The sequence below is a fragment of the Peromyscus leucopus genome, chromosome 15 (assembly GCF_004664715.2).
Source record: "Peromyscus leucopus breed LL Stock chromosome 15, UCI_PerLeu_2.1, whole genome shotgun sequence".
Lineage (NCBI taxonomy): Eukaryota > Metazoa > Chordata > Mammalia > Rodentia > Cricetidae > Peromyscus > Peromyscus leucopus.
In genome coordinates, this window is record NC_051076.1 from 33,246,862 (window position 1) to 33,268,383 (window position 21,522).

At 49.7% G+C, this 21,522-nt stretch overlaps 1 protein-coding gene across 1 annotated transcript in view; it reads left to right on the forward strand.

Annotated features, from left to right (window-relative positions):
• The first annotated feature begins 744 nt into the window (after positions 1-744).
• The window catches only part of Rcsd1 (RCSD domain containing 1), a 61,800-nt gene continuing 41,022 nt past the window's right edge, over positions 745-21,522 (forward strand). The window contains exon 1 of the mRNA XM_028864380.2: positions 745-1,072. Coding sequence (XP_028720213.1) covers positions 1,067-1,072 — 6 coding nt within the window. The 5' untranslated portion in view covers positions 745-1,066. The remainder of the gene's footprint in view (positions 1,073-21,522) is intronic.

Below are 21,522 nucleotides of genomic sequence, written 5' to 3' on the forward strand. Positions count from 1 at the left end.
AGATGCTACATCCCTCCCACACAGGCTTTTTGCTGTCCGAGAGCTGTACAAACCGACCTCCCTTGGGGAGAGTTGCTAAGCTGGGCTTATGTGAATCGGATGTTTAGGACCGTGCCCTTTGCTATATTTAATAGGAATGGAGAAAAGGTCCTTTAGCAAGCAGCCTGTGGGAGCAGATATTTCCACAAACCCCAGGCATGCGTGCATCAGGGCAGATGTGAAGAGAAGCTTGCTGCTACAGGAAACTTGGAAAACTTTGCTTGGGTTCTTCCCTCCCTCCCTCCCTCCCTCCCTCCGTCTCTCCCCTTCCCCTCCACCCCTCCTCCACAGAAAGATAAGAGATCGACAACCTGATAGCTGTTTCTTGCAAACGGAATCCTGGAAGGTGGACAGTTAAAGAGGTGTCAACACAAAGGTATTCTTATCAGGCTACTGAATCCAGGAAAGCTAGGTATGAAGTTAAGTAATAAAGAGAAGGATGTGGAGGGGAAGAGGAAGAGGCTGCAAAGATGGGTATGAAAAGAAGGAAATGGCAAAAAGAAAAAGAATGAAAAGGCAATTCTAATGTGAGGGGCAAGGAAAATAAAGAAGGCGGGCTAAAAGAGGGAGAGCTGATGCGGTCTGAAAACGTGCAAAGCCCGGGGTCCTGAGAAACTTCGCGAGAAAGGGGGCGCGGTGCTGCCCAGCCCATGTTTGGGCAGATTAATGGAGTCGTGGCTCCGGCTCTTGAGTCCTGCCCTGGAAGGGACAGTATCTGTTTAGATTTGTGTCTAAATTTAAACCCCGATCCGGCCTCCCTCCCTGCTCCCCTCCATTGCCCTCCCCTCCTCCTGCGTCCCTCGGTCCCTCCCTCCTCCTCCTCCTCCTTCCTCGTTCTCTGGCGCAGGGCCCCCGACCGGGACAGTCCCGCAGCCGAGTGCAGCCAGGCGCGCGCCGCCGCCCACTCGCCCTGTGCCGGCTGCAGTCCCAGAGTGGCCCCGGGCTGGGAGCGGAGGGGACAGCGGGGATCGCGAGCTCCTGCCCGAGCGAGCGGGCGTCTCCGCCGCCGGAGGACTACCTGGAGGACATGGAGGTAAAGACCGACGGAGACGCGGAGCTGGGGTGGGGGTGGGGGACGAGGGGAGAGTGAGGTCAAGGCGCTCCTGCCCAGGTCGCTGTCCCTGCTCGCAGCAGGGAGCACACAGCTCCAAAGTCGCGGGGCCAACTCCGGAGGTTGGTCCTTACTCCTACCTACAGGACCCCTGTGGGACGAGTGGGCTTGTCAGGAAAGGATCTGAAGACGAAGGGGGGCGTCCCCTTTTAGGGATTCGGGGGTTTCGACTGTGCACATACATTTGTTTTAGAAAATAAAGTTAGGTACAGCTAAGGTCATAAACCGATAAAGTATGAGCCAAGAACCCCAAAACAAGAACTCCAGCAACCCTGACTCACTGAGTGAAAGAGCCAGTAGTTGAGGCTGGGACTCTGGGGAAAGGCTTCCCCTTCCGCTCGCAGCAAGGCCTTTCGGACCAGTTGTCCTCTCGCTTCTGAAGTGCCCCTTGTGCCTGTCACATCTTCGTTCATAACTTTGTGAAAAAGCTCCCTTCACCGTCAATCAAGTAAACTCATTTCTGAGAAACTGGAGGCTCCCCAGGATGTCCCACCTTCCGAGGTTGTGTGCACCTTGGGGTGTGGTAGTCATTTCTGACGGGTGAAGTCCTGCAATTTACGCACTTCTGAGGGGAGACCTGGGACTTTGCCTGCCTTTCCCAGCCTCAGTGGAATACAGGCCACTGCTTTCCATCTGAGGAGTAGCTGGGAGCATTACTTCACCTAGCTAGCTGCCTTCTCCACACCTACAGACTTCCAAAGATGCCCTCCTTCAAACCCAGAGCAGCTACAGGTGAGCTCAGAGGCACAGCCTGGGCAAGGCCCCAGGTTCAATTCCCCACTGCCACAAAAAAGAAAGTGTGCCCTTTTATTTCATCTTAGTCAGTCTCAGCAGGACCTGGGACTTTCAAAGAGGGGAAAGAGGGGGAAATACCTTAGGCCTTTTATGGTGATTCCCACTCCCACTCAAAAGGAAACTGCTCCTCCCTAGACTGTGGTCTGCAGTGATCCCAGTGCACAGGAGTGGGACTCCTCCCTAGACTGTGGTCTGCAGTGATCCCAGTGCTTGTTGCTCAGGAGTGGGACTCCTCCCTAGACTGTGGTCTGCAGTGATCCCAGTGCTCAGGAGAGGGACCCCTTCCAGGCCTGAGGCCACTCATCTTTTCTAAGCTTTGCTGTCTATCGCCATCTCTCAAAGAACAATAGGTCTGTCCTGGGTATTCAGCTCAACCAGCTGTCATTAAGAAACAAGGATTGCATTCTGGGGGACTTGAGTATCTGGGACGCTGGGGTCGGTCATGGACCCTCTGTAGCAATATTTACAAGTCAGAAGTAGCAGTTTAGGGTAGACAGACCACAAAGCATTGCAGATGGGTTCCCAAGTCTGCTCCAGACCCTGCAAACTCAAAAAAAAAAACCAGTAGGATTCTCTGAGCTGTCTACTGCTACAGGAGAGGGATGGCCCGAGGAACACCCAGGTTGCTGGTGGGGGACAGACCCACAAGAAACTGCTGTACTCCTCTTCGGGGAGAACTCGGGCTGCTTTGGGCGCCAAGCTGGAAGCTTGTGGGACCACTAACAGAACCGAAGTGGACGTAAGACGGAAGTACAGCGGGGCTTCAAGCAGGTTGCTGCATGAAGGCCCAATCCAACTTCTAACTTTAACCTAGGGAAACGCAGAGGGCTTCCACGGGGACGCTTCTTCCTCCCTCAACTGAGGAAGAAACAGAGGGAGTCCGAGGCCCTGAAAATATCAGCCCAGCAATTTCCTGTGTGGCTGGGTAGACGGGAGGCATGAAAGAAGGCTCTCCCAGCTACGGGCTGATTTATACGGTAACTGAAAGGGACTGGCTGTGCCAAACGCTGGACCAAGACAGCGAGCGATTGCCTAGTCAGCCAGAATGCCGGGCAGATCTGCTTACGACAGTCCTGAGTATGGGCTTGCTGGCTGGCAGTGGCTGTTTTTGAAGTTTCTTTGGCAAGGCCCAAACAAACAAATGAACCCAAACACGGCAACAGCTAGCAGAGGGAAAGGACACAAAGAGGAAACCGAGGGCAGAGGAAGTGATGGTTCTCGGCCAGGAAGTGAGCTTCTGTGACAGGTACATGACCTGCCCGTGGGTGGAGCTGGATCCCTGAATCAGCCGCCCGAAGGAGCTACTTACTTTATTCGAGAAGAAATGGAGTCACATCAGAGTCACATCACGTCCCCACATGGAGCATTTAAACCAGATCAACAGGACTTGGCTCTAGCGCTCAAACCCACACTTACCTGCCGCACATGGTAGGGAGATCTTCACATCACTGTGACCGCTATCAGTCACGTTAATCACACCTCAGCCACAGGGATCTCTCTGGAATAAACACAGCAAGGTGGCACTTGACCCCTGCCTTTCAAACACTCCCGGTCCAAAAGAGGAAACGGGACTCACATATCCCGTCTCGCACATCGCTCAGTGACAGGGTGTGCTAAGTGACTGCTTCTGCAAGCGTGACTCCTACAGGCTGGGCCGAGGCCACGCAGAAGCAGCCTTGACAAAGAGGCTCATCGGGTAGAGAAACACAAGGAAGGTGCAGAAGGAACACACCGGCTTCATTCAGGAAGGCAGGACAGTTGGATGGAGGGGAAGATGGGGGAGGGGTCACTAAAAGAAAAAACGTGAAAGTGAGAAGATAAAGCCATAAGACCAATGAGTATAGGAACCGCTGACCAGGTGGGTGAGCCATCGGGAGCCAAAATGTAAGCCACCCAGAAGGTGTCACCTTTCCTTCATATGAAATCTCCCTCCCTGGCTGTGCTCCTGATTGGTACCTTCTTCTGATTTACCATTTTCAGACCTTGAAGGCCAGTTCATGAATGGCCCTGGAGTCTGCTCCACAGACAGTGGGAAACTGAGAGCTGTGTGTGGCGGCAGCCATGATGCTGCAAAGTGGTAGATGCCGCCCGCCCATGAGTAAGCAGGGTACTCAGGCTAAGGAGCCCTTTGAGAGCTGGGATATAGTCTGACTCCACCAGAAAGACAAAGGGTAAAGAAGTGAGAAAGTCGAGACCATGTGCTCGAGGGGAAGCAGGAATGACATCTGCATTTGAGTTCACCAGGGTGCCCAGAAGAGGGGATGCATCACTTGCATTGCACGTGTGAGGCCCTGGGTTTGATCCCTAGCAGAGAGAGGGAGGTGCAGAGGAGGGAGGGAGGAGGAGGGAGGGAGAGAGAGAGAGGAGAGAGAGGAGAGGAGAGAGGAGAGGAGAGACATCATCTCAATGTAGGTCAGGCTGTTGTCTTACTGGTCTGTGGGTCTTCATGAACCAACACAGTGCCCATCACAGAACCCAAATTTCCCAATAAAATTTGCCTGCTAAATTAATAGAAACTGTCTGTAGCTCAAATGTTACCACTCTGGGAGCCTTCCCGAGGCCCCCAGCCTCTACAAACCACTTGACTGCTGGCCTCCTGGGAGGGACCGTATTTTATTTATCTAGGGCCTCATGGTCACCAAACAAGACATGCTGATTGAGTGAATATGTTATTGGAGATGAGCGAGATCAGACTTTTAAAACAGAGAGAAGGAGAGAAAAGAAAGGAAGAAAAGAAAAAGCAGACTTTAATGTGTTTGTTGGTTGGTTTGACCTTTCTGGGCAGTAATTTCAACACTCTGAGATGTACAGATTTCTTTGGATACAGAAGTGATTGTCTCTAGAAACAGTAATAGTGAAGTTATTGCAGATAGGAAGCCAGGGAAAAACCCATTCATGAGGCACCTCTGAGTTCATACAATAAATAAATGATCATACATGTAAATAAAAAAAAATTTTAAAGTGATGTCAGAATGGTGGCACACGCCTTGAGAGGCAGATACAGGTGGATCTCTGTGAGTTCAAGGTCAGCCTGGTCTACATAGCCAGTTCCAGGCCACCCAAGGCTACATAGTGAGACAGACCTTGTTTCAAAGATGCGCGCGTGCGTGCGTGCGTGCGTGCGTGCGTGCGTGTGTGTGTGTGTGTGTGTGTGTGTGTGTGTGTAATCAAGCTGGCTGTGATGGCCCACCCTTTAATTACAACACATAGGAGCTTGGAGCAGCAGAGTCAAGTTAAATATCATTTTCAACTACATACTGAGTTCCAGGCCAGCCTGGGCTCTATGAGACCTTGTCTAAAGAACACACACACACACACACACACACACACACACACACACACACACGAAATGGGGCTGTCTTTTCATCTTCACAATATCAGCAATATGAGTGTGTGTGTGTGTATACACATGTGTACATACTGATATATGTATGATGTATTCATTTTGCAGCCTATGTCTTAATTCATGTATTTTTACTTGTTAAACATTTGCTACTTTATTTTTAGACCATTTAAACACATTTTTTTTTTTTATTATTATTATTATTATCATGATCGTGTGTGTGCATGCATGTGGGGGTCACGAATGCTACACTGTGCATTGGAGATCAGAGGGCAACTTTCAGTAATCCGTTCTCTCCTCCCACCGGAGAATCCCAGGCCAACCCAGGTTGTCTGGCTTTTCCCAGCAAGTACATTTACCCATAGAACCATCTTGCCTGACCCTCTACTTTATTTTTATTGTATTTATTTATTGGAACAGAAATGCCGAGTTTAGGGAAGAAAAATAAAAAGATTTTTTTGGACATGTCCCTGTGAACCTCACTGCGGGGGGGCCCCCGCCCCCACCCCGATCCTGTTGCTGAGCTGGTGGTCCTAAGTGAGACTATTCAGACTCTGAAGCGGCAGACAGACTGGATGGACTTGTGGGCATGCCGGGATACCCACTCCCTCTCTCCCTCTTGCTGGGTGGGACCCTGGCTCCACTTCGCAGACATCTTCCATTTGCTGGGCTGTGAGAACAGGAGTAGTTTCGGGCAGGCACGCTGTCGGGACCCGGCCCTATCGCGGAGGGGTGAGAGCATTCCTGGAGCGGAGTCGGATTTCAGAGCCTGATCCGCAGCAGGCTGCCCACAGCAAGGAGAGCCTGAGCCTGGCTCCGCGGTTCCGTGGGAAATCTGAACGCCGGAGGCGCAGCAACACAGTAATCTTATCAGAGCCACAGGAGAAAAAGCCTTTCGGTTCCAGGGAACTCTCAAGGCAGCTCTGCCTTCCTCTAGTGATAGGGTCTTGAGGTTTGCAGAGCCAGTCTGGCCTACCTAACTCACTAGGAAAAGTCACGTAGCTCTGGGAGAAACAAGACAATCCCTAATTGCTCCTGCCTTACTGGGAATGAGCACAGCAGACCCTGAGGTATACTGGGGCTGTGTGCAGTCGGACCTTTGGAAAGCAACAACTTGTGATTCTCCTCTTATCTGGGGAGTAGGTTAGCCCACGCTTTAAGAAGTCAGTCTCATAAAGTTTCATCACAACAGCAGCACGCGGCTCGTGTCCACCTTCACGGTGTCAGGTGGACACATCGTGTGATACCACAGGCAGAGCGCAACCCTCAACTGCTTGTCTTAGGACCCACCAAAAGCTCATCTCCCAAAAGGATCTACCTGAGCCAGACCAGAGACAACGCTGCCTTTGTCCTTTGGTTTGGGGGACAGGGTGCTCCCCACCTTTTTCCCTTTGGGGTTTTCTGAGTACTGGCTGTAGGGATTTGTGGAGACTAACTAGTCCATGAGGCTCACCGTGTAAAGTCATGCAGCTAGGGTGAGTCAATCCTGTTCTGGGGAGAGGGCTTCCGGCCACTGCCATTCAACACTCAGTAGCTCCCTAGGAGAGGTGAAGTGGGTGTGTAGGACCCTAACCCCTGTAAGAGGCCCACATGAAGCGCTGCTAAATCCCATCCTCGGTGAACAGGAGGAATCCACAACCGGAAATTCTCAGTTCTGAACAGTGGAACTCTCGTTCTTCCTGCCCACAAAGTGAGCCTCTCAGACATCCTAGATGGCCCTGCCCTCTGTTTCAGACCTGCCTGCAGCTCAGGACCATCCTCCCGGTCTGTGGATGGCAATCACAACTCTTTCTCTAGCTGAGTCTTCTATAAATCTATTGATGGCAGTTTGCCAGATATCAGATAGCTGGTTTTTCTTTCTTTTTTTAAACTTGTGTGTATTTGCACTATTTGCACTGTGTATATGAGTGCTGAAGTTCACGTGGAGGACAGAGAGCTGGACACTGTCATCCTCAATTGCTCTCCATCTTGCATTTTGAGAGCCACGAAATCTAGGCGCTTGCCGATCCAGACATGCGCCACCATGCCTGAGACACACCCCCTTTTAACCCAAGTGCTCAGGATTGAACTCCAGTCTTTATGCTTGCAGGGCTAGCCTTAACTCCTTGAGCTACCGGCCCAGCCCGCAGAGCTGTTGATGATCACTTACTGCCCGTCAGGCACTGGGCCTTTAGCTGTGATGGTATCTCTCACCTTGCTGGCCCTCTCAGAGGGGAAATAAGCATTAAACCCTCAATTGCAGAACAGGATGAGTGCTTGCCTCACTGCAGGAGGGGTGCCACACCCAGCCTGGGGTGGGGTGGGGTGGGGTGGGGCTTCCGGTCATGGATGACCTCTGAGTTGAGTGTTGAGGGAAGACGAGGAGTTAACAAGCAGCAGAAAACTAGAAAGAGTACATTCCAGTCAAAGCAAACAGCTCAGTATGCAAGGGGACTAGACGCAGTTGGTTCCTGGAAGGTAAAAAGAGATAACAAGATTTGAGAGGGAGGAGCCAGCCCAGCGGTAGCAGAGAAATGTAGATTGCAGTTACTACCATAAAAGGGCTCTTTCGTATTTGGAGAAACAAGGTCTGCACGTATGACATGACATCTTAAAAATACAAGATGTGATCTTGATAAGCTGTGAGGTGTGTGGAGTTCACAGTCAGCTTCTTCTGTCTCGCAGAGAGAGAAAACAGGCTTCCTCCTTGGGCTTCCCTCCAGGTGCTTCCTGTCAGTCCTTCATCTGGCAGCCTTGGGGGCTTCGGCCTCAGTGAGCTCGCCCCTGTCTGCTGCTCCTACTGAGGACATCAGTTTGAAACCGGGTCTTGGTCCCCCAGGTCAAGTCCACCAAAGCCATCCTCAAGGCCCTCTTGTCTTTTTTGACTAGAGGCCTCAGAACAAAACACCACACACACACACACACACACACACACACGCACGCACGCACGCACGCACGCACACTCTTTTGTCCCTTTCCACCTGCAGCCCACTCATTCCTCTCATTGTGGTTGCACATCCAGCTCATTCTGCAAAAAGCCGATGTTTCTCCTTGTCTCCAGCCAGCTCAGGGATGAGCCAGGTGGGCCAAGGAGCAGCAGCAGACCACACACACACACACACACACACACACACACACACACACACACACACACACACGTTAGCCCCACCCAGCTGAAACAGAGCAGCGGAAATGAAAGGCTGAGCCTGTGGTTGCTGTTGCTCAACTCAAGACACCCACCCGAGAGGGCATTTCCATCGTTTAAAACGCCTTGAAAGGCTTCCACCTCCTCTGGACCTCCCCCCCTGCTCGACCCTCACCCCCAATAGTTCATTCCAAACACATGAGCTACAAGGCCACTTGTTCCAGCTCACTGCCCCACCCCCTACTCTCGGTCCTCTAGAATACATTCCTCGGCCTCAGGTCCCTGGCTTGTCATGCTTTTGAGATAGGAATTGATGGATAGTGGGAAATTCATTTCCAGCCACCACAGCAATAGCCGTGTGGGCAACATTTAAAAGCTGTCGTCATGGTGATTACCACAACGTGTTGTATACCTGCTCCTTGCAGGTGTTTTCCATAAATGTATCCTTTTAATCCTTATAAAATCTAATTGCATCTGCTTTCTCGATGAGGTAGGTGAGGGTCCGTGTTGCTGGAAGATCTGGAAGGTGATCTCCACAAGAGCCACAAGTAACCACTCCAGGGGTGAGACTAGGGTTCCTATTTTCTCTTCTTTCTGGACATCTTCCTTCGGCCTGTGCTAGGCCAGGCAGCGCAAGGCTTGGAATTTTTTAAGACCTGGCTTAGGTGAATTAATCCTGAATCCTCATCTAAAAGACTTCAGGAAGGCTCCATTGTGTCTCTGGAGGCCACTGATGCCAACATCTATGACAAAAAAGGAAGTGGAATTTTGAAAGCTGACTTTTGTTGTTGTTGTTGTTAAGTTTTTTTGAGGCAGGGTCTCAAATAGCCCAGACTTAAATTCTTGATCCTCTTCTACCTCGCAAATGCTGGCATTATATGTGTGCGTTACTTCATCCAGCTTAAAAACTGACTTTCAGAGCTAAGAGCTTGGAATGTAAAGGAACTTAATGGTTTCTTTCATCCCCCTTTATTTTAAAGTCGGGGTCCTTAAACATAATGTATCGATGGCCACACTTGAAGTCAGTTAGTGGCTGAGTCAGAGCGACGGCAAGGGCCTTCTCAGCCCGGGCCTGACAGGACACATCTGATCCACATGCCTCACCTCACTCATGTGTACTTGGCTGGCTGTCTCGGCAGCTGTCTTCCAGACTCTAGTGTTCAGTATCTGAGGTCCTCCCAGCAAGCATTATTCTCCACGGGAGTTGGGAGAAAAAGAGTTTCCATTATCATGGTTTTAACTAGAGTTCGAAGACCCAAAAGCCAAGGCTAGAAAGGGCCCAGCTCCCACCCCCACCCCACCCACCAAGTGCAGCCCTGTGTCCCCCTCACTGGGTTGTTTTCCACCCCAAGGGGGCTTCCTCGGGGAGATTTATGGTCCCCATTGGCTGCCTGTGGCCATGTCCCCTCAGGATGGCCTGGCTTTGAATACTCCAAGGAGAGTATGGATGATTCTACAAGTCTTCCTTGTGGAAATGTGTGGGAGGCTCAGTGAGATGCCTGGTGCTCCAGCTACCATGGAACGGTACAGTTGGAGACGCCAAAGTCAGGGGCATTAGCCAGTGTGTGCGTTTGCTAGAGTTCTGCTAAGAGATGGCCGTGGCCAGGCATTAGCTGGACCACACTCCCTCTAGGGGCTCCAGGGAACAATCCTCTTCAGACCTCTCTTCACCCCTAGTACTTGCTAGTTCTGGCGTGGGGCCACATCCCTCTTCTCTCTGTGTGTTCCCTACAGAGACGTGTGTCACTAAATTAGGGCCCTCAGTGACGATTCAGGATGATGGTCTCCTCACTTCAAAACCCTTAACTCCATTCACAAAGTCTCTTCTTACAAATAAGGTTGTATTTACAGGTTCCAGGGATCAGGGAGTGATTATGTGTTTGGGGAGCCACTAATCACCCCTTTACAGCAGGGAATTTGTTATCCGTACAGAGGTAGAGGGCAGGGAAAATCCTTGGTATTAGGCTATAGCATAAACATCTCCACCTCTACGCTCAGGGGCAAATGTCTAAAGAATATAATGAATATTCATTACCACTTGCTGTGCAGCTAATTTCTTACCCCCTTAGACAGCCTGCTCTTGGGACCTTTATACCTCAGCTGGTGCAGATTTAGCTCCAACTCTTCACTGGGAGAGCTGCTGTGGGGAAGAGAGACCCCTGGGGTGCAAAAGAGCATCTCCATGAGCCACCTTCATCTCCTCCTGACCTCATCCTTGCTAGTGAAACTAGACGATGGCTTAGCAGGCTGGCAAGAAAGTTGATCACCACCTTCAGGAAGGGGCAGGTGTGGCAAGATTATAAAATGACTTTGTACCTGATCTCACTCCAAGTTCTAGTCTCACATTCCCTATCCATTCACCCATTCTTACATTCTTTTATCTAACGACGAATACTGATCAGTTACCAAGTGAGAGCTACTGAGAGACACAACAGTTGTGTAGAGATCGGGATCTCGGATCTCTACCACCTGCAGGTGGAGAGGGGTGCAGGAATAGAGGCAAGACAGCATGTGTGGTTGCTTCTGCCAAGATGGTGAGTAGAGAGAGGGCTGGAGAGATGGCTCAGAGGTTAAGAGCACCGGCTGTTCTTCCAGAGGTCCTGAGTTCAATTCCCAGCAACCACATGGTGGCTCACAATCCTCTACAATGAGATCTGGTGCCCTCTTCTGGCCTGCAGGTGTACATGCAGGCAGAACACTGTGTACATAATAAGTAAAAAAAAATAAATAAATAAATAAATAAATAAATAAATAAATAAATAAATAGAAAGAAAAGATGGTGAGTAGATAGTTAAGTTGTATGAGTTACAAGCCAGACAAGCCAGGTGAGTGTTGCTCTAACAAAGGCCACAGTTGCAGTGAGTGACAACAAATGTCTACTCATTTCTGACTCGTGCTACATGGTTGTCACAGCTTAACCAGGGGCTTTTCTCCACCTCATCAGATTTGTCCTCTATCTGAGACCCGGAAAGGTGACAAATAGCCACACAGCTCCTCCCAACCACAGGGGCCAGAAAGCACAGGCCTCCCACCCCCTCACAGACCGAGAGCCTGCGTGGCTGGCTTTCACAGGCTGTGGGGGTCTCGCTTCACAGCACTGATGCTCTCTGAGCTGGTCTGGAAGCAAGGCTGTGTCCTTCAGGCTGATGGAGGTGGGAAGGCCAAGGAGGGCAGCAGTTATGTGTATCACTCACTCAGTCTCAGGCCCTGGAGATATGCAGAGCTCTGTGTTCAAATCTGGTCTTCCTGGTTGAAGTCAAAGTTGCTTTGCCAGCGGAAAGATTGTTCTAATGATGCCAGCTGTTCTCTGTGCCTGGGGAATGATTTAGAAAGGCAGTAAGTTTGGAGGGAAATACACACACACACACACACACACACACACACACACACACCTATTTCCATAGGAAAACATTGGAGACATCTATATCCAAGCCATTTGGATAGGTTCTTAAGCATATTGGTCCTAGGACAGTCCGTTCCACGGAGCGTGCCATCAAGAGATGCAATTTATAGCTTTATTGACTCCTGGGATTTGAAAACCTCTTTGCCTATTGCCGCAACACAGTGGTGAATCACCCAAAAGACTTTGAGTTTAAAGTAACCCGCCCCCCATCAAACAGGGACCCTAAGACTTTTCCCTACTTGCAGGTACATGGCACCAAGAATCACCATTCTTTTCCATGACCTTTGTTCATAAGTCCTGCCTTCTGAGCCTGTGGAAGGGGTTAGAGAGGGTCAGAGGAACTTTGCGGTGAGGTTGAAGGGCACAGTAGCGAGAGACTGCCCTCTTCCCTCGTCTGATCGACTTATGGCAAGCCAAGGAGGGTGCTGCACCAGGGGAGACATGGAACCTGACTTTCAGGTTCAGGGGATCAACAGCCTCAGAGACCATTCCCCGTCAGTAAAGCTAATACCTCCTTACCGTACAGGCTGTTTCGAAAAGGAAATTCCATCGCGCATGTCATAGATAAGATAATTGATGCCGTCGACCTGAAAAGCTACAGAGCCACAAATTCATGGTGGTGGTATTATTAATACTTAATAAACTAATGTTTAAAAAATTGTGACAACCCTAAGTAGATCTTATAGTTTAGGTGTCAGAAGAGAGAGGGGGACATGAGCAGAGCTTTGAGACATAAGGCTTCTGGTGTCAGCAAGGACACTTCCACAGCATAAAAGTGGCTCTAGAGTCGGAAATGCAGCTTAGTTGATAGAGCACTTGCCTTTCATGCATAAAGACTGGGGTTCAGTCCCTAGCACCACACACCAGGTATGGTGGTACATGCCTGTAACCCCAGGACTTGGGAAATGAAGGCAAGAGCTTCATGGTGAGTAGCTGGTCAGTCTATCTCAAAACAAAACAAATCAAAGGTTCTGGAGCCAGTAAGATGGCTTAGCCAGTCAAGGGCTTGCTGCCCAAGCCTGGTGACATGAATTCCATCTTTGCGTTCCCATGTAAAGCTGGAAGAAGAGAACCAACTCCACAAAATTATCCTATGACTTTAAAATAACTACTATGGCATGTGTGCATCCCCCATTGACATATCTTACAAGTAGTAGTAGTAGTAATAAGTAAGTTCTGACCTGTGCCATGCAAAACACTCCCCTAAACTGGAAGATCTGAAAACCTTAGTTATGGGCCCTATGATGAGAACGATACATACACTGCATGCCTTTGTCCCTGAAGGCAGGATCACAGGTGTCCTGTGGCCATTTGCAGAGACAGCATTGCCCCATAAGTGCTAAAGAGCAAAGGCCCAGGAGCCAGATGGTTGGGGTTCAATCTGATTTTGCCATTTACTAGACTGTGATCTCCTGAACTCTTGATTTTCCCACCTGTGGAGTGGAAGTCTTAAGAGCACACACCTCTGAGTTAGTTAATGAAAAGTGCCAGTGTGAATAGTGCGTCTGGGGAGGAGCTTATCTTTTGGAAGAGAAACAACAGCCCTGTGTAATTAGTGCAGCCTTGGCGGGGATACCAGGACATCTGAAGTTCCCCTCTAGCCCAGGGTCTGTGACAGACAAGTAGTTATTGCAGACCACACACAAGCCCACCTCTCTGGACTTCTGCAGACAGCTGGGCTGGTGTAAAATAGCAGATCAAGGCGGTAGGCTCCCAGGGCAGCTAAGGCTTGCCTAAGGAAGGGAAACTCCTTGACTTAATAAATGTGCTTTAGAGAAGGGGAGGGGAGGGGCGGGGAGGGAAGGAAAGGGATGGAGACAGACAGTAAGTGTGTTCTATGCATTCACCCTGGAAAAGTGGGTAAGGGAAAAGACAGAAAATGGGAAGGAGAGTGGTCGCCCTTGGTGTATTCACAGACCTAAGGGGATCCTAAAACCACAGAGTACCACACCTGGTAATTTAGTAATTTAATGTCCTCCCCCATTTATTATCTATCATCTATCTATCTATCTATCTATCTATCTATCTATCTATCTATCTATCTATCTATTATCTATCTATCTATCTATCTATTATCTATCTATCTTTGAGACAGGGTCTCACTCATATCCTAAGCTGGCCTGGAACTTGTGGCAATCCTCCTGCTTCAGCCTCCCAAGCACTGAGATGGCCAGCATAAGTTGTCAAGTCTGTCTTGCCTTTTCTATCACAATTACAACGTGCGCCATGGTCCTAACTTTTCTAGTGTGATGCACATCTGTAAAACTACCATGCCTTTGCGTTGTTCTTCTTTCCTCTTCTGTTTCATAAATGGACGATTCAGTCTTACAAAGAGCCTCAGCAGCCTCAGATTATGATTTCCTTCTTCCTAACTTATTGAAAAATGTCCAAGGTTTTCACCACAGGAAGCACTTCATAGTTTTTGTTTGGATACCCGATCACGATCACCCGTGTTGCTGCCCTCCTGCTTTGGGGCCATATTTAAATGAAATGAAGTCGCTTGACCATCGGCAACAATGTGACAAGAGATCTGCTATTAGCTGGCAGGCAGGTAGCATATACAACATGGATACACTGGACAAAGAGAGTGTAATTTGTAGCTGATAAGTTCTTTCTTTGTGGAAGTTTCCATTCAGTATTTTTGGATTACAGTTAGTCATGGGTAATTGAAAACAAAGAAAATACAATCAGGGCTAATGGAGCCTATAGTCTGCCCCATCTCAGCTTCCCCTGTGCCCCCCACCTCCCCACCACACGACACCACACCCACGTCATCTCCCTGCCAACTTTCTGTAGGGAGGCCTGCAGGGGAGCAGAACAAAGTGGGGTGCTGAGCCTTAGGAGCACAGCAGGAATGGGAGAGAATGAGTCTAAACATTCTGTCATAAGCCCTCTCCCCATCTCAGCTGACATCAATCAAGAACTTCTGGCTAGGTTTAGAGAATCAGATGTTTTCATATACCAACAAGGGTATTCTGATTTCCCAAATAGTCACATTACTTATATTACGAAGGATTTTTTTTTTTTTTTTTTTTGGCAAGATGAATTCAGAGTAGATTGAGCTACCCTGTCCCAAGCATCCTCATTAAGGACCTTAGAGGCCTTTCCCGAGGACAGTCTCCAGTGGCAAGCCACAGCATTCTGTCCTTGGCACTTACTTGTTAAATATTTTTGTTAACGATTTGAATGAAACCTAGAAAGAATCCAGATGACCCACAGCTGGGATACTTAATATGATGTATGACACATTCAAGTTCAAAATGATTTATATAGGATGGGACACGGGGCCAAAGCCAACATCATGAAGTTAAACAGGGATGAATGTGAGGTTCTCTGTTTAGCTTTAGTACGGACAGACCTGGCTTGGAAGTACACGTCTGCTTGTTCGGTCATTCTGCAATAGTTTTGCAGCTAGCTGCACAAGGAATGCTGTCTGGATTATTAGACAGAGCAAAATGGAAAGACGGTGAGCTGAAGGTGGTGGTTAGAAGTGATGTGCTCCTAAAACAGCAAGGAATAGATGTGCTGGGGTGCTGTGAATGCACTGAGGCCGTGGGGTTGGAGGATTTATGGAGAAAATATATTCTGCATTTATGCAGCTGGAAGTGTTTTTTTTAATAAACAGATAACAATGGTGACAGGATGCTGGTGAGAGACTGCAGGGTCTCCGATGTGCAGGATGTGCACACAGGGCCGCACACAGGGATCGGGCCAGTGGGAGTGCATGAAGCGAGTCCATGTGCTGATTAGAAAGACAGCATTGATCAGTGTCTGCCTCCTCCTGGCTATGATGAGGGTCCTGGAGGAGAAGCTCTCAAGGCACCAAAGCTGTGCTGGCAGGCTCTGAACTGCCCCCAGTGTGTTGTGGGTGAAGAAAAGGGAGGCAGAAATACCAGTTGATGGGCTGAGGCACCAGTGAGAGGTGCCCTTGGGACTGGGAGGGCAAAGACATTGAATGCAGCTCAGGGAAGGATGGACCTAGAACGCCAGTCCAACGCTTTTCTTCAGAAAAAATAGAAGTGAAAAGGGGGAAAGTGAAGTGGAGGAGAGGGGAGGGGAGGAGAGGAGAGGGAGGGGAGAGAGGGGAAAGGGGAGGGGAGGGGAGGGAGGAGGAGAAGGGAAGGGAGAGGGGAGGAAGGGAGGGAAGGGGAGGGAGAAAGGGGAGGAGGAAGGGAAAAGAGAGGAGAAGGGAGGGGAGAGAGGAGAGGAGAGGGAGAGGAGAGGGGAGGGGAGGGAGGAGAGGAGAAGGGAGGGGGGGGAGGAGAGGAGAGGAGGGGAGGGGAGAGAGGAGAGGAGAGGGAAGGGGAGGGGAGGGAGGAGAGAGAGGAGAGGGAAGGGGAGGGGAGGGAAGAGGAGAGGAGAGAGAGAGAAGAGGAAGAGGAGAGGGAAGAAGAGACCAGAGGGAGAGGAGGAGAGTAAATTAAAGAGGACTCACTCTCAGGCTTTATTTCCACTACATAGATTCTGTGCCTATTAGAGTTTCTTATCCCGCCTAGGAGGCCCCTGCGATCTGTGTAACCCCTCTTCCTTCTCCTCAAGCTCCAGGATGGGGGCTCAGAGGAAACAGCATCTTCAGGACCTCTGGGCTGTGACCCGGAGACTGCAAGCCAGATGGAGAACTTGCTATATAGAATTATTTGTTCGTTATGCAAATGTCCTCTGGGTGTTTTGGTGTCTGTCAGCTACAGTCCTACACCACATGTAGTTTATAACCCACCATCAGGTACTGGAAAGGTCCAAATGAGGCATGTTTTTGTTACTATATTCCATGATGAAGTTGCAATGGAGTGGGGGGGGGGGGTCCTTCTAGAAAACCCTAGCACTTGTGTTCAAGGCATTTCCCATAGTTTCTAGTCACTTAAAAATAGAAAACATTAATTTATTAATAAGAGCCTGAAGCAGGAACTCCTTCAAGGTCAGCCTGGGCTAAAAGAACCTGTTTTGTTTTTGTCTCAGAGCAGAGGTGGGATGGGGGGAAAAAGATGACTCTACTAACTATAACTGCTTCCAACTTCATGTGTCTCTCTTATTCTTAGCCACATTAAAAGCTCTTTTAAATTATTATTATTGTTTTATTATGGATGGATGGATTTTTTTGCATGGATGTGGGTGCTTGACATGGTCAGAAGAAGGCATCGGATCCCCGGTTAGGATGACTATGATACAGCGTGTGGGTGCTGGGAGTTGGACGTGGCTCCTCCAGTGCTCTTAACTGCTGAGCCAGTGTTCTGGCCCCTACTTGAACAATTGTAATAAGAATATATGTGCGCACAACTCCGCACTCTGTCTCTTCATTTAGAGCAATTTACAAGACGATATCCTTGTTCTTACAAAGTCGTATTTTCATTTTAAATGTCTTTGTGATAGACTGCTACACAAATATACCACCATTTATTTTATCATTGTTCTATTTTGGGTCATGGCATTTGCTTCCACTTTCTGCGTGTTATAAATAACGTAGCTATAAACAGTACATGTAGCCTTCTCTTCTTTTAAGTAATTTCTTTGGAAGCATTTCCCAGGAGTGGAATTAGAGTGGAATTATTAGGCCAAAGGATATGGATATTTTTATGACTCGTGATGAGCATCGATCGCTGCATCGCCCCGCCTGCCTGCTTCCGCACAGCCTAGCTGTACCTGGTAGACACAAATTGCAGGCTCAGCGGTACAGACCAGGGAGGGAGTGTAAAGTGAGAGGGACTCACAAGCTTGTCTAGCAAACAGTACTCATCCAGGGCCCTGCTGCCCGTCAGTGCTGTGGCTTGCCTCCCAGCTGGGAGGGGAGAGCAAGGCAGGGCAGGAAGGGGATGTGGACACTCTGGGCAATGAAGCAACCATTTGGTACTTCCTGCTGCAGCATCTGCAGATGGGGGAAATAACATACTGGTGGGGTGTGTGCACACACACCTGTGTGTGTGTGTGTGTGTGTGTGTGTGTGTGTGTGTGTGTGTGTGTACACATGTGCGTGCAGTGAGCCCGCAGGCACAAGAACTTGATCTAGTTATGGGTAGGGCAGAATCTGAGCACTAGGACTAATAAGAAGGGAATGTCTTCTAGAAAAGCCTTCTTCACAGCTGCAGTCTAGTGTAGTCTGGGCTGGGGAGGAGAAACAATCACTGGCTCACTTACTTGCTTGGTAACTATTTGACAAGTACCCAGTAGGTCAGGTTCTTTGCTGGGTCTGGATTCAATGGGAAAAAGACTTGGCTCCTGTCTTGGGTGGGGGTGGGGTTTGCAGTCCCCTGAAGGAATCAGAAAAATGACAGATGACTGTTGGCTGGAGTTTAATCCAATGTCCAATAGATGTGACCTAGGTACCCTGTAAGGAGCAGAGGGGGCATTTTGTAAGGTGAGGGGTACTGAACTCAATCCAGAAGGACAGGTCAGGCCGGCTTGCAGAAGGATAGAGAAGGATGCTGGAGGGTGCCGAGCATGTGGGCGTGACATACAGCTGGTACAGTGGGGGGCTCCTGTCAGCCCCTCAGAGCAGCTTCACGGCCTGAGCTGGGAGGACCCCGGATTTCTGCACAGAGAGTGCGGAGGGGTGCAGGCTAGCCTCAGGGGAGAGTCTCAGGGACTAGCCTTAAGTCTGTACGCACATGCCAACACACACTTCCACTTACGTTGGATGTTCATGGCTGTGGCTGATGAGTTACAGCTCTCTCAAGCCACCTTTTGTGGTCACCACTCAGACTTACTATTTCAGCTAAGCTCACTCGGGCTGTGGATGAGAGAGTGGGTGGAGATTCAAGGCTGTGAGGACCTTTGGGAACTGTTCAGGCATCCAGCCCCAAGGCCAGGAGAGCTGGGCTTCGGTGGGGATTGGAGAGGGAAAGGTAGGGAACGGCCAAAAGAGGACTTTCCCTTATTGGGACCAGACTTTCCTCCCCAAGTCCTAGAAGACCAAAGAATATGAGTGCCAGTGGGGACACCTAGGTACAACCATAATTTTAAGGACAGATGGACTGGAATTCTTGTTTCCATTGCAACAGCAGCTCACCCGGGGCCTCTTGGCACATGGGCATGCCCTGTTGTGGGTGTATTAGAGGAGAGCCCAGGGGTCTTCAAAGTCTTTAAAGACTAGGTTAAGGAAGCTGGAGCTGGTGGTACTAGACAGTAAAGTGCTGTGGGATACTGAATCAGGCATGCAAGGTCTGGAGGCCTCACCAGGATACAGCTTCCTCCCTGCCTGGCAAGCTGGGAGAGTTAAATGAGATAATATGTTCATAGTCAAAGATTTGGAAGAATACGCATGCAAAGTATTGTCACCACTGTTCTTTTAAAAACGCAGAGAAATATCTGGAAATGATTTAGTCCCTTAACAAGAAACACGCGCCCTGAAGCCTGGAAAGGTGTTTAGGAGTGGGGATAAAGCTGTGGGGCATTCACTTCTGTTGGGGGCTCTGCTTCCCCCTCTCCTTTGATGCTCCAAGCCCGTTACAGATGAGAGGCTGGCTTGGGTGGGGCTGACAGCTCACTCAGAGGCTAGGACTGCTTGAAGGTGACACCCAGCGAATGACAGCACTTTCTGGCTCTCCCCCAAGAGGGCGGCGCGCTGGTGTGAGACGTGCAGAGACACCTGTTGCCCAGCCCTCAAAGTCCGCTGCCTAGCTATCAGCCATAAACTGTCCCAGTCACAGCAAAGACCAGCATCCAGGCTAGAGATCCCCCTGCAGTTAAGGACCGAGCAAAAGAGGAGGCATCCAGAATCATAGCCCAGCCAAGGGCTCTCTGCCTTTGCGAAGCCTCAAGTGTGGGTAGCGCTAGGGAGCAGCACAGTCTGTGAGCAGCAAGATTCATAGTACAGTGTGGGAGGGGCAACCCAGCTCTCCTGCAAGACCACACTCAGCACCAGGTGGTTCAACCATCAGAACCCTCTTCCTCATAGTTCTGGAGGCTGGAAGTCCAAGATGAGGGTGACTGAGTTGTTCCTTCTGAAGCTTACTTCACTTCTGGGCTTGTACGTGGCCATTTCCCACCGATATGTCCTCACACGCTCTCTGTATTTGTTATCTTTCTTGTGAGAAAATACCAGATACGGGAGGTAGGATTTATCAGGGATTACTGTTTCAGAGGTGTCTGCCTCTCAAGGGTTGGGGGGTGGGACAGATCCTCTCACAAGAGCATTAAGAAATAGAGAGGGACCCAGGAAGGAAGCAGGGATCCAGTGATCTACTTCTTCCAGCTAAGTCCCATCTCCCAGAGTTTTTAACTCGCAAATGTCATAGGGACCAGATATTCAACACAAGGGGCCTGAGGACAACATTTCATGTTCGAGCTATAATGGCGGGTGCCTGTGTCATTTTCTCTTCCTGTATGACTTCCTGTGTTGGCTCCCTCCTATGGGCCTTTGTTTCCTAGCGGTCATAGCAGATAGCAGACGAAAAGACCACCCTCAGGGGCTAGAGAGATGGCTCAGTGGTTAAGAGCACTGATTGCTCTTGCAAGGACCCAGATTCAAGTCCCAGCACCCACATGGTGGCTCACAAGCATCTGTAACTCTAGTTCCAGGATGATACCACTTTCTAATCTCCATGGGCATCAGGGACACATGTGGTGTACATAAATATGTACGATCAAAACATTCATATACATATAAATAAATAATTTTTTTTAAAAAGATCACCCCCATAAGGCCACATTTTAGCTTAATTATTTTGGTAAAGACCCTGTGTCCAAATACAGTTGCGTTCTGAGGTGCTGAGGATCGAGGCTTCAACAAAGGAGCTATGGCAGACTCAATCCAACCCATCACAATGCTCCCCACCCTGAACCTCACTGCCTGGTGTGGGTGAGCATGGAAAGGTCCCAGCTCTCTAGCCGTTGCTACTTCTGCCTGGCAGAAGAAGGTCAAGGACTCTGAACACCACAGCCCTTGGAATTCCTTGACCCCGCCCCAGTGGCCTGGAGCCACCTGTCACTCCCCAGCTCCTGCTGTGTGTGTCCCCTGCCACATCCTAAGAGCACAGTGTTGCTACAGAGATTTCCTCCCTCTCTGCCCTCCCTTGGACTCCAGGCGTGGCTTCCATCCATCACCTCTTTCCGGGTCGATAAACTAGTAACACCCATAAATAACACACGGGCAGGGTGCAAAGCCACGGGCCACATTTTCAAATGACTCTGAGTCGCAGTCCTCCAGGCTGGCTTCTCCTCCCACATCAATACCTGACTCTTCCCTCAAGGTCCTTCAAGACGTTCTTATTGGGACTTTATTCCCCTGTGATTATTCCACGTGAGAAACCCTGTCTTCCCACTTAAGACGGAGGAGAAGGGAGTCCAAACATAGGTAAAACACACGGGAGACATGGTACCATGAGCCAATCACCTCCACCGTATCTGTCAGATGGACTCCAAAGCTAGTCTTAGGAGTGTCTGTGTCCCTCTGCAGTCCCCATCCTTCTCTGAGAAGTGGAGCCTAGATGGTTCCTGTCACCCAGCCATCCCCAGCGCCTTTTCCCAGAGAGGGTGCCTAGCTGGGTTATCAGGTCCAGGTGGAAGGAACTCTCCTACCCTGGCTCCCGCCTCCCTCCGAGGTTTTCATCCCTCGTGAGGCTACTGTTCCTTTCTTATCATCTGGACTGGAAAGAATTTAAGAGAAATGGAACTGAGCTCCTTCAAAGTTGAGTCCCCTCCATGGCCGGACACTTGAGGGCATTTTCAGCCCCTAGGGCCTAGGTGAAGAGCCAAGCCGCTGTCACGGGATCCCG